The 14,781-nt window shown below is 43.6% G+C and overlaps 1 protein-coding gene across 1 annotated transcript in view; it reads right to left on the bottom strand.

Moving 5' to 3' along the window:
• Positions 1–14,495, bottom strand: part of LOC147703420 (interferon-induced very large GTPase 1-like) — a 341,875-nt gene extending 327,380 nt beyond the window's left edge. The window contains exon 1 of the mRNA XM_086931863.1: positions 14,176–14,495. Coding sequence (XP_086787989.1) covers positions 14,176–14,344 — 169 coding nt within the window. The 5' untranslated portion in view covers positions 14,345–14,495. The remainder of the gene's footprint in view (positions 1–14,175) is intronic.
• Positions 14,496–14,781: the final 286 nt, after the last annotated feature.

Here is a 14,781-nt window from a genome sequence, read left to right as displayed (position 1 = left end):
TCCCTCTATCTATCTATCGCTCTCCCTCTATCTATCGCCCTCACTCTATCTATCGCATCACAACAGCATCACTCAGCAGCATCACTCAGGGGCACCTCAACATCACTATGCGCTACCACAGCATCACTGAACGCCACAGCATCACTCGTCGCCACCACAACATCACTCCGCGCCACCACACCATCAATCTGTGCAACCATTCAACAACAGCTGGTTCAAATATGTTCTCTCAATGTTTCAAGCTTTATTACAAATGTCACAAAAAGATGTTACTATTTCACTTATGTTCTTGGATTTTCGTCACAATATTATGCACTGAACATAATCTTCACAAAAGTTATTTACAAAAGTTTAAGCTATTGCCATTATAAATTACAATAACTTTTATTTAATCCCTTCGACGCTCATGACGAGCTCAGCTCGTCATGAGTTACGCCTGTCGTACGCTCATGACGAGCTGAGCTCGTCATGAACCGCAGGATTTTAAAAAAGTCCGCGCGCAGCGGGAAAACGCATAGCGCGCATGGGGTTAAGTATTAATTATTTAAAAAAATTAAAAGCCATTGTTATTTGTAATATCAATACATCTAAGTCACGTAAATGCAACACATATTGCATTAGAAATGCTATAGGTGTCACATTTACGAAAGTTATAACTATTGGCATTGTAAATGACAAAGCTATTAATTTAGCTATTTTCAAAAATAACACATAAATAAACAAAAATTTATTTTAAAGACCAATAGCTCAAACTTTCCTAATGCGAGCCCTATTGCATTTCCAATGCTTGTTATTGCAGGCGCCCGTATCTTTGTTGGTTTTCAGACGCCCATAAAGATCTCTCCTGCTGATCAGCATTAGGACCCTTTGTAATGCGCGCTCTGAAGGGCCCCCTGCGCGGCGATAAATGGTAATGTGAGCGTTGCCCAGGCGTGCACTCTAGAGGGAACAGTGGTTACAATACAGTATCTATATTGGCAATTAACATTGCTGCATCAAACTGCGCCTCAGTGACTGTGCATTTGACCCAATATGGAGTCCCGGTAGCTGAAGCAGATTTTATATTTGTCATGGAGGTGGATGCTGCTTTCCACTTCAAAGTTTTTTACTCCTGGGTTAAGTTTTCAGCTGTTGATGGAATGGATGATTTCTTTCATGAATATGAACATGGTGCGGTTCCACAAATTTACCATCCTTATTGTTTACTTGAAGTTCCGTTGTCAGCTTGGAAGCATACCATATGGTTTCATGGTGCCCTTCCTCACCCTGTTGCAGTGGTCTAGCTCGCCCCTTTATCACCTCATCCAAATTATCTTGGTGTTACACATGCAGAGCGTCACATATTGCACACATCTTTGACTCAGTGACGGAGAAACGTCCTCAGAATAGAGATGATTTTCCTTTCATGTTGGCCTAAACTTTGAGCAACTCGAAGCTGTTTTTCCACATACTCCTCCTGTGGATAAACACAGAATCCTCACAATTATAAATTGGAAAGGACTTCTTTCCAATTTGCCTGATTGCACCACTTGGGGGAAGGTGTTAGCGGTGGTTTATTTGCTATGTTTTGGCACCCCCTTCATGACCGTGCTTCCAATGGTTCTCAGGAAGGTTCAGGATGGACATGGGGCAGAGGCTGCCCTGGAATTGGGGATGAGATTAGTGGGCATGTTCCCTATTGTCTCCGACATGATACATGGTAACATCAAAAGGGAAGCAGTTAGCTTTCAAGTGCGTCAGCATTTAGAGGCAGTGCCTGATGTAGATCAACAATGTGAATTGCCGAAGATGATTGCGTACGAATATAAATCCTTGGGACGTAATACTCTGGGAATTAGACCTTTTACTCAGACACAGAATAAGCCCCCACCTGATAAGGAGGGGCGTCCAGTCTTCCCTAAAAAGGCTTGGAATAGAAATCAGCGGCAGCAACTGAAGCAAGGTTCACGTGCATGCCCACCGACACCTGTAACTTTTGAACGTAGATAGGATTTGTGTGATTGCTCTAAAATTAAGACACTGGAGAGGTATCAGGTTCCTGATCCTTGCTCTCCTCATTCCTTTCACAAATCATCGGATCAACAGTTCAGTGGAGGGGAGCAACAGGATCGCAGACAAAACTAGGCCACTCAACAATGATGTGATCCGCCACACCAGTTTGACGTAAAAGTCAAAAAGTCAAACCAGAGGGACAACCTCCTTATCGTGCCCTGTTTCAGAAGAAGAAAGTTGCTGCTTTAATGGTGAAGTATGCCTCAGACGGTGAGAAACCTACTTCTCAATTGGAGATGGGTGGTGACACTCCTCAACAGCGCAGCGGAAGTTACCATAGTGCGGGAGGCACTCCATCCTTGTCTGTAGGCGAGAGCAACTGATACTTTCATTACAGTGGAAACAGCAGATACACGAGTTGCACACCCGGATAGGCTTTATGAGATAGTCCTCCAAATTGAAGGTGATATGAAATGGACAATTAAGGCAGTCTTTTGGGACAACCTTACCTCATCTTATGACATTTTGTTGGCGGAGGCGAATTGGCCTCCTCCATTAGTTTTGGCTTCCTCCTGGGGGGGGGGGCGTAATACTCCTGAGTTTTTCCCGTTACGTCTCGAAGGAGGCGAAACAAGCTTATGCATCAGAAAGGGCATTAGCCCTAGTGCCAGCTGTGTATCGAAATCAAGAGGGCTGGGATAGAGATTCACCGGTGCATGAAATTCCTTTACGATCCATGCCACAGCTACAAGTGCAATATCCAATCAAGCGTGAGGTAAAAGAATCGTAAACGACATTTTAACCCAACTGGAATATCAGGGTGTGATTGAACCCTGTGTTTCATCAATGAATAATTCTCTTTTTCCGAAACTGGACGGTTCATATCACATAGTTTTGGATTACAGTAATTTGAACAGTCATGTTCATACGTTTGCAGTACAGAACGCCCACAGCTCTGCGTTGATAAATAACATAGTTCATAAGAAGAATGAACGCGGGACCCAGACGTTACCATACGATACGCCGCTCGGAAGACTTTTGATCCTGAAACTCGGTTCGTATATATGGGACAGGGTTGGAGACAACCTACGCATGCATAGGAAGAACTACAAGGTAGCATCCTGTTGGATCCCTTGTAACCAAGGATTGACCTCTTTTGAATCACTTTTGCTGTCAGTAATTCATAGAAGACTGACCCTCAACAAAAGGAATCGACAAACCGCTGCCTGAGATTGAATACGTATCTCTGCACGGTCTAAATGCAGAAGTAAATCACCAAGCCAAGACTTCGGCTGGTTGACATCTATCCACTTCTGGGCCAAGAACAATTTGTCCGGTTAGACTTTCAATATACTACAAGCATTTCCAATTCTGAAGGCTCGTTATAAATTCAATTGCCCTGAGGAAGCTCCCTGTGAGGGAGAGAAACGCGTTGGCTGATGTTTGTTGACAAATGTGGAACTTTTTGAAAAAAGAAAAAATTTGAATAAATAAGATACTTTTTGCATACAAATACCACTCTTTCTGGACTCTTTCTTATTACGTGCACCCCCAACCAAACTTTGAAATAACATAGTTCATAAGAAGTATAAGACCTCTCTGGTGGTGGTGAGCAGAGAACTTATAGACTGCGGGAGGGACTGGGGGGAGGCAGGGGAACAAAAGAGTTTTAAAAGTAAAGGGACAGATAGCAATGGAAGGAGAAAAATTACGACTTGGCCGTCAGGAGGCAGGATTAAGTTGCCGAAAACCAATCAGATTGCAGCATTTAGGATTTCAGCCAATCAAGAAGATAGGTAGAAAGTGGGCAGAGCTTCCCCCGCTATACTGTATACAGCATCTCTCGACAAGACAGCACATGCACTGCCTAGCCAAGACCTAAATACGATTACCTTGGTATAGTAGAAGTAATTTTTGACTTAAGATATTTGAAAAAATAAGATCTACTCCTAGGAAAGCCAAACCAAAGTGGATGATGGACGGAGTGTTGAACATTGCAAGCACCCACCCCCAGTCAACTGATCTGGGTTTAATCCATCATCATTCTTTAGCTCACTCCACCACCATAGTTCAGACATGGCCATATGCAAATCAGTTTGACCCTGTGCCTCATGGAAACAGTCCAGCCCGAACTGCCAAGCCATGTCTTTCCTGGACCGGAAACAAGCATCATGGTACCAGATTCGGGTTCATACCACTCATCAGCCAGGCTATCTTGAATCCAATGACAAAATTAGCAAGGGACCCACGTCTGGGCATACCCTGCCAACTTAGGGCGAAAATGCAAAACCAAAGGGAATGATGGACGGAGTGTTAAACATTGCAAACACTCACCCCAGCCAACTGATCTGGGTTTAATCCATTATCAGTCTTTGGCTCAATCTGCCACCCCAGTTCAGACATGGCCATATGCAAATCAGTCTGACCCTGTGCCTCATCGCAACAATCCTGCCCGAACTGCCAAGCCATGTCTCTCCTTGGCCGGAAACAAGCATCCTGGGACCGGTTTCCAATCATAACCCTCATCAGCCAGGCTATCTTGAATCCAGTGGCAAAGAGAGCGAGGGACCCACGTCTGGGCATACCCAGCCAACTTAGGGCGAACAAAGCAAAACCAAAGGGGATGATGGACAAAGTGTTGAACATTGCAAGCACTCACCCCAGTCAACTGATCTGGGTTTAATCCATCATCATTCTTTAGCTCACTCCACCACCCCAGTTCAGACAAGGCCATATGCAAATCAGTCTGACCATGTGCTTCATGGGAACAGTTCAGCCTGAACTGCCAAGCCATGTCTTCCCTGGACCAGAAACAAGCATCCCGGGACCAGTTTTGGGTTCATAACCCTCATCAGCCAAGCTATCTTGAATCCAGTGGCAAAGTGAGCAAGGGACCCACGTCTGGGCATACCCTGCCAACTTAGGACGAACAAAGCAAAACCAAAGGGGATGATGGACAGAGTGCTGAAAATTGCAAGCACTCACCACCTTCAACTGATCTGGGTTTAATCCATCATCATTCTTTAGCTAACTCCGCCACCCCAGTTCAGACATGGCCACTTTAGGCCCAGATGTACTGGGGTGAATGTATGCCATTGTTCTTCATTCTGTCCATCAACTATTGGTTTTGCATTTGCCACCTCGATTGGGACGGGTATGGCCAGACGTGGGTCCCGTGCTCTCCATGCCACTGGAATCAAGCTATCCTGGCTGAAGAGAGGTGAAACCCCGAAACCGGTCCTAGGATGCTTTTTTCCAGTCCAGAGAGGACCTGGCTTGGCAATTCTGGCTGGACTGTTCCCATGAGGCACTGGGTCAAGAGTGATTTGCATATGGCTGGGTTCAAACTGGAATGGCATGGTGAGCAAAAAAACGATGGATTTAGGCCCAGATTTCTGTACTGGGGTGAATGTATTGCATTTTTCTACATCCTGGCTTGGCAGTTCAGACTGTACTGTTCCCATGAGGCACAGGATCAAGACTGATTAGCATATGGCTGGGTTCAAACTGGAATAGCATGGTGAGCAAAAAAACGATGGATTTAGGCCCAGATCTCTGTACTGGGATGAATGTATGGCATTGTTCTACATTCTGTCCATCAACTATTGTTTTTGCATTTGCCACCCCAAGTGGGACTGGTAGGCCCAGATGTGGGTCCCGTGCTCTCCATGTCACTGGAATCAAGCTATCCTGGCTGAAGAGGGGTGAAACCCCGAACCCAGTCCTAGGATGCTTGTTTCCAGTCCAGGGAGGAACTGGCTTGGCATTTTGGGCTGAACTGTTCCCATGAGGCAGAGGGTCAAGACTGATTTGCATATGGCTGGGTTCAAACTGGAATGGCATGGTGAGCAAAAAACGATGGATTTAGGCCCAGATCTCTGTACTGGGGTGATTGTATGACATTGTTCTACATTCTGTCCATCAACTATTGTTTTTGCATTTGTCACCCCGAGTGGGACGGGTAGGCCCAGATGTGGGTCCCGTGCTCTCCATGCCACTGGAATCAAGCTATCCTGGCTGAAGAGGGGTGAAACCCCGAACCCGGTCCTAGGATGCTTGTTTCCAGTCCAGGGAGGAATTGGCTTGGCATTTCGGGCTGGACTGTTCCCATGAGGCAGAGGGTCAAGACTGATTTGCATATGGCTGGGTTCAAACTGGAATGGCATGGTGAGCAAACAAACAATGGATTTAGGCCCAGATCCCTGTACTGGGGTGATTGTATGACATTGTCCTACATTCTGTCCATCAACTATTGTTTTTGCATTTGCCACCCCGAGTGGGACGGGTAGGCCCAGATGTGGGTCCCGTGCCCTCCATGCCACTGGAATCAAGCTATCCTGGCTGAAGAGGAGTGAAACCCCGAAACCAGTCCTAGTATGCTTATTTCCAGTCCAGGGAGGAACTGGCTTGGAAGTTCGAGCTAGACTGTTCCCATGAGGCACCGGGTCAAGACTGATTTGCATAAGCTGGGTTCAAACTGGAATGGCATGGTGAGCAAAAAAACGATGATTTAGGCCCAGATCTCTGCACTGGGGTGAATGTATGACATAGTGCTACATTATGTTCCTCAACTATTGTTTTTGGAAAAACAATGCAGATAGTGCAAGGATTCTTAGGCGCAAAACATTTTCTAGTGTTCCCCTCAAACTGGTACAAACTAGTTTTACTGTGTGCTCCAAGGAAGGGGACAGCCACTCATACCCCCAGAAAAGGAGTAGTAAACCAGTCGAATAGCAAAAGAATAGATTGTTCTGAGCACAACACCATGTGTATCACGAAATCAAAGTCCAATCAGTCTTTCTTATTCACAATGATTTTATTCTTGAGGTATGATAAAAATCTTCTCCAGATCACACATATCCAACACGTGTTTAATCAGTTCTGATGCCTCCGCATCTCTGACTTCGACAGGGTTTATAGAAGTTAATCCAAATTCCATTCATAAATCCACTGTAATCCAGATGTTCAAAAACTTGTATTAAGCAGATGTATGTTCAACAGTCTTCTAGAGTCCTCTTATCCAAGACAATAGAATAACCACACTAGGTATTTCAAAACTAGAGCAACAGAGAGTACTCCCCACTCAGATTACCGGCGTCTTGCTCTGACTATTGTTTTTGCACCACTCCTAGGAAAGGCCAAGGTTCCCTGGTTCACCATGAAAGTACTGGAATATTTCATGAATGTCCATAAGGGTTTGCTGGCTTTTAGCAAATTTGATCCCAAAAGTTTCAAAACATTCTCAGGGGAGAGGCTACTCTCCCTTAAATAATCTACAAGAAATCTGTTGACTTGTTTTGCTTACCGGAATTTGGGGAAGTATTACACCCAAACACTTACATAGATCTTTTTCCTTATATAATTGGTACGAGGTTAGCTCTCACCACATTTCTTGAAATGCTTGTCCTGCCCCATTGCTGGGAGCAGCACTGGCTTTAGGGAGGTGCTACTGGTGCAGCTGCACTTGGAGTTGACTTAGATGTAGAATGCTGTTTTAAAAAAATATTTTGGGTTTAAAAGCACAAGCTTGCTCGTGCATAAGGTAGTTTTCAGGCAACAATTAAAATATCAAAATAACTGGTGATTAATGTTCCTACCAGTAAGAGTTCAGAATTTTGTCTAGTTGCAAGTTTGACTCATCGTAAAGTAGCATGGGGGGTTCATGTGTCTGTTGCAAAGAACATGTACCATGCAGATCACAGAACTGATGTGTGAGCAAACTGAGCAGCATTATAAAAAAAAATGTACGTCAGAGAAAGGCTACGGAGAGATGGAGAGTGCCAGTGAGGGAAATCATGGACAATGAGGATATGGGGAGGAGAGCACCAAAAAAGACTGTTGTAACTGCCACCATCATCACTTGCACTCGGTGGAAGTCTTAGCCCCCTGCTGAAGTTTGGGTCTAGTTGCGCCCCTGATTCTGGGGTGGGTGTCGTATTTTGCATTCTGGGGCAACAGGTGGGCACGTGGTCACAACCACCAGTCTGTCAGCCGCAGGTAAGTGGGAAATGTGTTTAAAAAAGCCAAAACTACTAACTTGACCCAGGCAGTATTTTAATGGCATTCCCCGCCATCCTGTAGGTGTCTTCGTCCCTTATTACGAGCTCAGCAGTCCAATGGACCGATGAACCCATGGTGGGGTCTATGGATCATTATTAACAACATCAAAAGAGTGACATTAAGTGGAAGAATATTGAGAAATCAATCGTACATGATTCCTTCAATTAAATTGTCACTTTGAAGAAAACCATAAGTGCCACAAAATAACTCGGGTGAAAAAGGAAAATAAATATTTTCTTTAAAAGAACCCTCACTCATCTTTCAGGCTTGAATGATGATATCCCCTGGGGGTCAGTAATGAGACGCTAAATCACCCCTCATGTGGATGCCCTGGACTTACCGCCATAATTAGTGCAATATATCTCTGCTTTTGTCCCAGAGCAGTATGGGAGGGATTTAGCTACCCCTGGCACAATGTACTGAAAGCCTTTCTTGAAATCAATGTCCGTTGGTGCCTGCTTAGAATTTAAGACCACATTTGGAGGAACCTTAATGGTTATACACTGAGAACCTCTCTCAATTCAAGGATGAGCTCACACACACTATAGCTGCCCCGTTATCATAACAACTAGGGCAAGGAGCATGTGTTTTGTATCTCAGGTGCACCCAATATGTCCTTAAGATAACTTTCGACCACGGCGGCTCATGGTATGGATTGCGGTCTGAGGGGCAGAATAAGTATTCCTTTAGTTAGTCCGTCTGTCTCTTATGATCGCGCATATCAATAAAGTTAACACATATACAAAAAAACGTTCGTAATGTGGAATGAGCCTGCGATAAAGGCTAAGGTCTGCGTTTATTAGTGCTCCGTACATAACGACCATGACTATATGAAGAGCCATCAGATGACATTAGTACACTTCTTGTGAACTGGTATTTAATTAATGTCAATAATAACTTGTCAGTGAAACAAAAGGGATTCCCTTGTACGTAACTACATGGAATGAGCCAAAGGGTCAAAAAACAATTAATCATTTTAAGCTTTTATATCATGTTACATATTGACACAAGGAATTGTATTAATAATGTCTAAAACAGAGTCCGAATATACGATCAGTATTGTACACATTTTATGTCTTACAGTCTTTTCTGTCTTTGTGTTTCAATCTTGCTGGCCAATATTGAATGTTTATGACAACATTTTTTTTATTGTTTTAATTGTGTTGAGTGGGTTCTCATTGGTCCACTCTTTTTTAATTTTTGTATTTTCAATAAATTGTAAGAATTCTTAATATACATTTGTATTGTTTAATTGTTTTTTGACCCTTTGGCTCATTCCATGTAGTTAAGTACAAGGGAATCCCTTTTGTTTCACTGGTTAGTTAACCCTATTTCTCTTGACTTCAGTTAAGGGGTACCTCTCACACTTATCCCCAATAATAATTTGTCGACATCCTACACGAGAAACAACACTTCCCCTTTAAATTTTCCTTCAACGCAAGGACGCTGCTCAGTAGAGTGCATAAGTGACCGGAGCCAGCTGGGTATTTTTCCGGCATCGCGCTGGCGTCCCAGTTGTATTCGGGCCACAGAAGTGCTACGGAATAGGTAGTCCACGGGGAGTCGTCGGCTTACAAGTAAGAGCTTGTGCGAGTTTCTTAACCTGTATACTTTGACAAAATGGCGTAGACATCTAATTTAAGACCGTTTCTTGCTGGTGTGCTTATTTTACCTAGACATAGCACGGCATGAAGATTACCCCCCTGCCGTGTGAGCCCATGTAACGGGGAACCTGTTTGATTACAGTGAGTCCTTTTAAGCTTTGGCCATGAACTTCCATTCCATTCACAATCACTTTCTGAGGGTTTGATTGTTCCTTACAAGGGCATGTACTGCTTAGAAAATTCTAAACTTGATATTTACTATCTGTGTACTCCTAGCCATAGAGGCACACGGTAGCGCAAAAACGAAAGTAACAGTTGTTATGCGCTTTACAAACACATTGAGAGTTTCAGGTGTTTGGCACTATTGGACCCCAGCATGTATGGGGTTATGAATTGCTGTTACAATCAGACCGACAGTTGTTTTATTTGTTTTATTGTTCTGTCACATAAGGGTGTTTCTGAATGGTTTAAATGGGTGCTTACGGATAACAGGACCATATTGATGAACATGAGAGTATGTTCGCAAGAGAACCGTTGATATTTCATGCTATATTGTCCTGCGCATTACCATTTTCCTTCCTTCCTCTCTACAGATTGCGGGCCCTAGAGATGTCTGGGTGAGCCCCCACGGGTAATTCCGTGAGTAATATCGTTTTTTTCACATACATATCCTCACGGTAAGGTGCGCCTTAGCGTGCGGATGTATGACGTTAAAACGCATACTTTTACCACGCATACCATTACAACGCAATATTTACAACGCAGGACCCTTTATAACGCATACCTTTACAACGCATGACATTACATCGCAGATACTATTACAACGCATGCCATTACCACGTAAGTATAGGTAAGTATATTATTTTTAAATTTTATTATATTTTTTTTTAAAAAGGACATTAATAAATATTTAATTATTTTTATTTATTAAATACATTATTCATTAATGTCATTGTAATTTTAAAATTATATATATAGCAGCGAGCAAGGCGTCTGAGAACGCCGAAACGCGTTTGGATTTCCTGTTCGGAATATGCACGTTTGATAAAAATGCTTAATAAATTTTACCTGCAACTGCGGTAAAAAGAAAATTTCTTGGAGTCCGTCTCTCTTTACCTTTGGTAATTGGGACACCGCAAGGAAAGCTGTGTGAAGAGTGGTCTATATACTTTTTAAAATAAATATTAAAATTACTAAAATAAATGTATTTAATTTAAGTATTTTTTAAAAACTGAACCCTTAAAATACCCCTGTACCCCAAAACCCAAACCCAGCCCTGAACTCTAAAATTACCCCTGTACCCCATAACCCAAACCCAGCCCTGAACCCTAAAATTACCCCTGTACCCCAAAACCCAAACCCAGCCCTGAACCCTAAAAATACCCCTGTACCCCATAACCCAAACCCAGCCCTGAACCCTAAAAATACCCATGTACCCCAAAACCCAAACCCAGCCCTGAACCCTAAAAATATCCCTGTACCCCATAGCCCAAACACAGCCCTGAACCCTAAAAATACCCCTGTACCCCAAAACCCAAACCCAGCCCTGAACCCTAAAATTACCCCTGTACCCCATAACCCAAACCCAGCCCTGAACCCTAAAAATACCCCTGTACCCCAAAACACAAACCCAGCCCTGAACCCTAAAATTACCCCTGTACCCCAAAACCCAAACCCAGCCCTGAACCCTAAAAATACCCCTGTACCCCAAAACCCAAACCCAGCCCTGAACCCTAAAAATACCCCTGTACCCCATAACCCAAACCCAGCCCTGAACCCTAAAATTACCCCTGTACCCCAAAACCCAAACCCAGCCCTGAACCCTAAAAATACCCCTGTGCCCCATAACCCAAACCCAGCCCTGAACCCTAAAATCACCCCTGTACCCCATAACCCAAACCCAGCCCTGAACCTTAAAAATACCCATGTACCCCAAAACCCAAACCCAGCCCTGAACCCTAAAAATACCCATGTACCCCAAAACCCAAACTATATATAAAATTACTTAAATTAATTAATTTAAATTATTTTTAATATTTTGGTAATTAAAAAAAAGGTAAAATAAAATGATATACTTACCTATACTTACGTTGTAATGGCATGCGTTGTAATAGTATCTGCGATGTAATGTTATGCGTTGTAAAGGTATGAGTTGTAAAGGATCCTGCGTTGTAATGGTATGCGTGGTAACAGTATGCGTGGTAAAAAACGCGTTGTAACAGTTACATACCTTCCATCGGAGGATCATTATTGAGGTCCTGAAGAATGCTGAGCGAACCATGCTCTACATAGCAGAAACATGTTGACCACCACTTTGTAGGACACGGGGTTTCAATTTATAAACTCTGAATAGTCCTTTTCACTTGTTTTTAACCGATGCTGGTTGGCCCTCTATTAAAGTGAATACAGGTTACAACCAGGCATGTTTTAAATCACTCACATTATCATCACTTTTTTTAACTTTTTCACAACGAAAAGAACCAGCTCCGCTGTAAATCACTGGGGGGACATTCGGTCTCCCCAGTGCGAACCCAATGATGAAGCATGTCACCAACCAGGTTGGTGAGTGAGGGTTCTTTTAAAGAAAATATTTATTTTCCTTTTTCACCCGAGTTATTTTGTGGCAATTATGGTTTTCTTCAAAGTGACAATTTAATTGAAGGAATCATGTACGATTGATTTCTCAATATTTATGTCACTCTTTTGTTGTTGTTAATAAGTTAACCAAGGGGTACAGGAGTGACCCTAACCCTGACTCTCTAGTTGTTTGTTTATGGGGTCTATGGATCTCCAGACTGGTGGTCCGCCCGCCGCATTTGGACTATGACGGTTGGACCACAACAAGACCGCTGCTGCCACCAAGGATCCACAATCCCTGGAGGTGGCACAGTGGTCTGAGGCCCCTAATATGCTGGCACCAGAGCTGCACCATCAAGCATATTAGGAGTATCCTCACCGCCACGCTTTTCATGGCAGTTCGACCGCCATGAATAGTGTGGCGGTGAGGAAACAAAGGGGGCCCCACAGGGCCCCTGTTGCCTCTTCCCTATGGGGTGCATTCAGGGGGCACAGTGCCCCCTGTATGCATGCACTCCCAGTTCCTGCAGGGCATGGATTTGACAGTCTATGCATTGCAGGAACTGCCTTTGATGCTCCCATTGGGGTGCCTTTTAAAAAGGCACCTCAGTGGGACCACCAAAGAACCACCCGTAGGAGTAAAAATAAGTTGTACTCTGGGGGGGTGGTCTTTAATGACTTTGACGGTCTAGGAGTGCAGCGGCAGCATGGTGGCTCCGCTTCGAGACCGCCTAAGTCATAGTAAGGCCCTAAGGGCCATATGTATCAAGGTCAAATGGGTTCGCAAACGCCGAAATTTGCAGAATTTCGGCGTTTGCGAACCCATTTTTGCAAAATGGTATGTATCAAACAATTTGTGTGCAAAATAAGGAATCGCAAAATTTGCCATTCCTTATTTTGCGATTGCATTTAAGGAATCGCACATTTTGTGATTCCTTAAATGCAATGTATCAAGGGAAAAAAAATCCAAAATGCCCTTAAGGAATCGCAAATTACCACCAACTTCTAGTTGGTGGTAAGTTGCGAATTCTTGTAAAAAAACATTTTTTTTGAAAATCCAATGGTGCCATGTAACGCTCATATGTGCGCCATATGCGCACACATGTCATTTTCAGGGGTGCTGCAGGGTGTTTTTGACACACCCCTGCACCCTTGGAATTCTTCTCAATTTGCGATTAGCAAATTGCGAATCGCAAATTTCCCATTCCTTCCAAGGGGCCTCCTGGCCAATAGAAATGAATGGGAAAGTATTCCTTAATTGCGAATTCGCAAATAAGGAATGTTAGGAAATCGCTAATAAAATGCGATTTTCTTGATACATACCAATTTGCGATTCTGAAATTGCGATTTTTTAAAAATCGCAATTACAGAATCGCAAATTGGTACCTTGATACATATCATACTAAGTCAAGTATAAATGAGAGGTAAGAGAAAAAGTACGATAAAAAAGCGGAAGATAAAGTCGCTATTTTGCCACACTTTTTCCCCACCTTCCTTGCAAAAAAATATTTTCATGAGGCTAAGTTAAATGCCCTTTCTCCGCAGGTGCAAACATGGTTTAAATAGGTGGGAAAATTGCAGAGCCGGAAAGCACTTTTCTGTCCTATGTACGCTATTTTTTCCGGATTTCCGAGGAGTATATCTAAGGGTAAAGTAGTTCGGTGCTTTAAATTTCACGTCCGACGGTAAATTTCGGATGGTCAAAGTACCGGGATTTACCAGAGAAAAAAAGTACAATATTGGTTGTAACAGTGATTTTTGTACACTTACTACCAAACTCTGCATGTTTTTCCCATAAACTAAGAACAAGTGCAATAATACATTTCGAATGCGAGGTACGATAAATGCCACCCTCGCCCCAGGGCAGCTCTTGTGATTGCAGTTCACTTTTACGATAACTAGAGGTAAAATGTCATATTTTTAGGGTCGTTGGACTTCTTACCGTCTTTTGAGGTGTAGGTGATCCTGCACTCTGTCGGGCTGAGCTGGGTCACCTCGCACTCCCCTCCTCCATTCCTACGCACAGACAGGTGTCTGTACAAAACTTTCACCTGCTGTTCATCTAAAGCCGCCTCGGCTGTAGCAAGAATAGAAAATCCAGGCTCTGCCATGCTGGCAACGTGTGCAAGTTCCCTGACGTAGTGGCGCGGTGTTTACAGGGGTGAAGGAGATGGACACACTGAGGTGACGGGGCACACAGATGGCTCGAGAGAGCAGGTGGTGGAGCGGGGATGCGGTGCAAATCCAGTGGTTACAAATTGAAATTGCTTGTGGATAAGGGAGGGGGAGGAACACTGTACCCTGAGCCTGAGGTGGCTTCAGTGCCGATCAGAAAGTCCCACTCCTTCTCTCCGCTGCACCTCCGTAGCTATTACTGGAAATTGTCCCTCGATGAGCTTGAATATCAGGTCCTCGAAAGTGAAAGCAGAAAGGCTAGACTTCTCCCCTTTCTCCCGTTCACTCCTCTAGAAGAAACATTACTTTGCTGAATGTATTATTCTCTCTTGGAATTTGTCTTGGCATCTAGGCAGCTATAGAACATACTTCT

Source organism: Lissotriton vulgaris, chromosome 7 (assembly GCF_964263255.1).
Source record: "Lissotriton vulgaris chromosome 7, aLisVul1.2, whole genome shotgun sequence".
NCBI classification, from domain to species: domain Eukaryota; kingdom Metazoa; phylum Chordata; class Amphibia; order Caudata; family Salamandridae; genus Lissotriton; species Lissotriton vulgaris.
The sequence above is the reverse complement of the archived record's forward strand: the minus strand, read 5'-3'. Positions and strand labels throughout refer to the sequence as shown.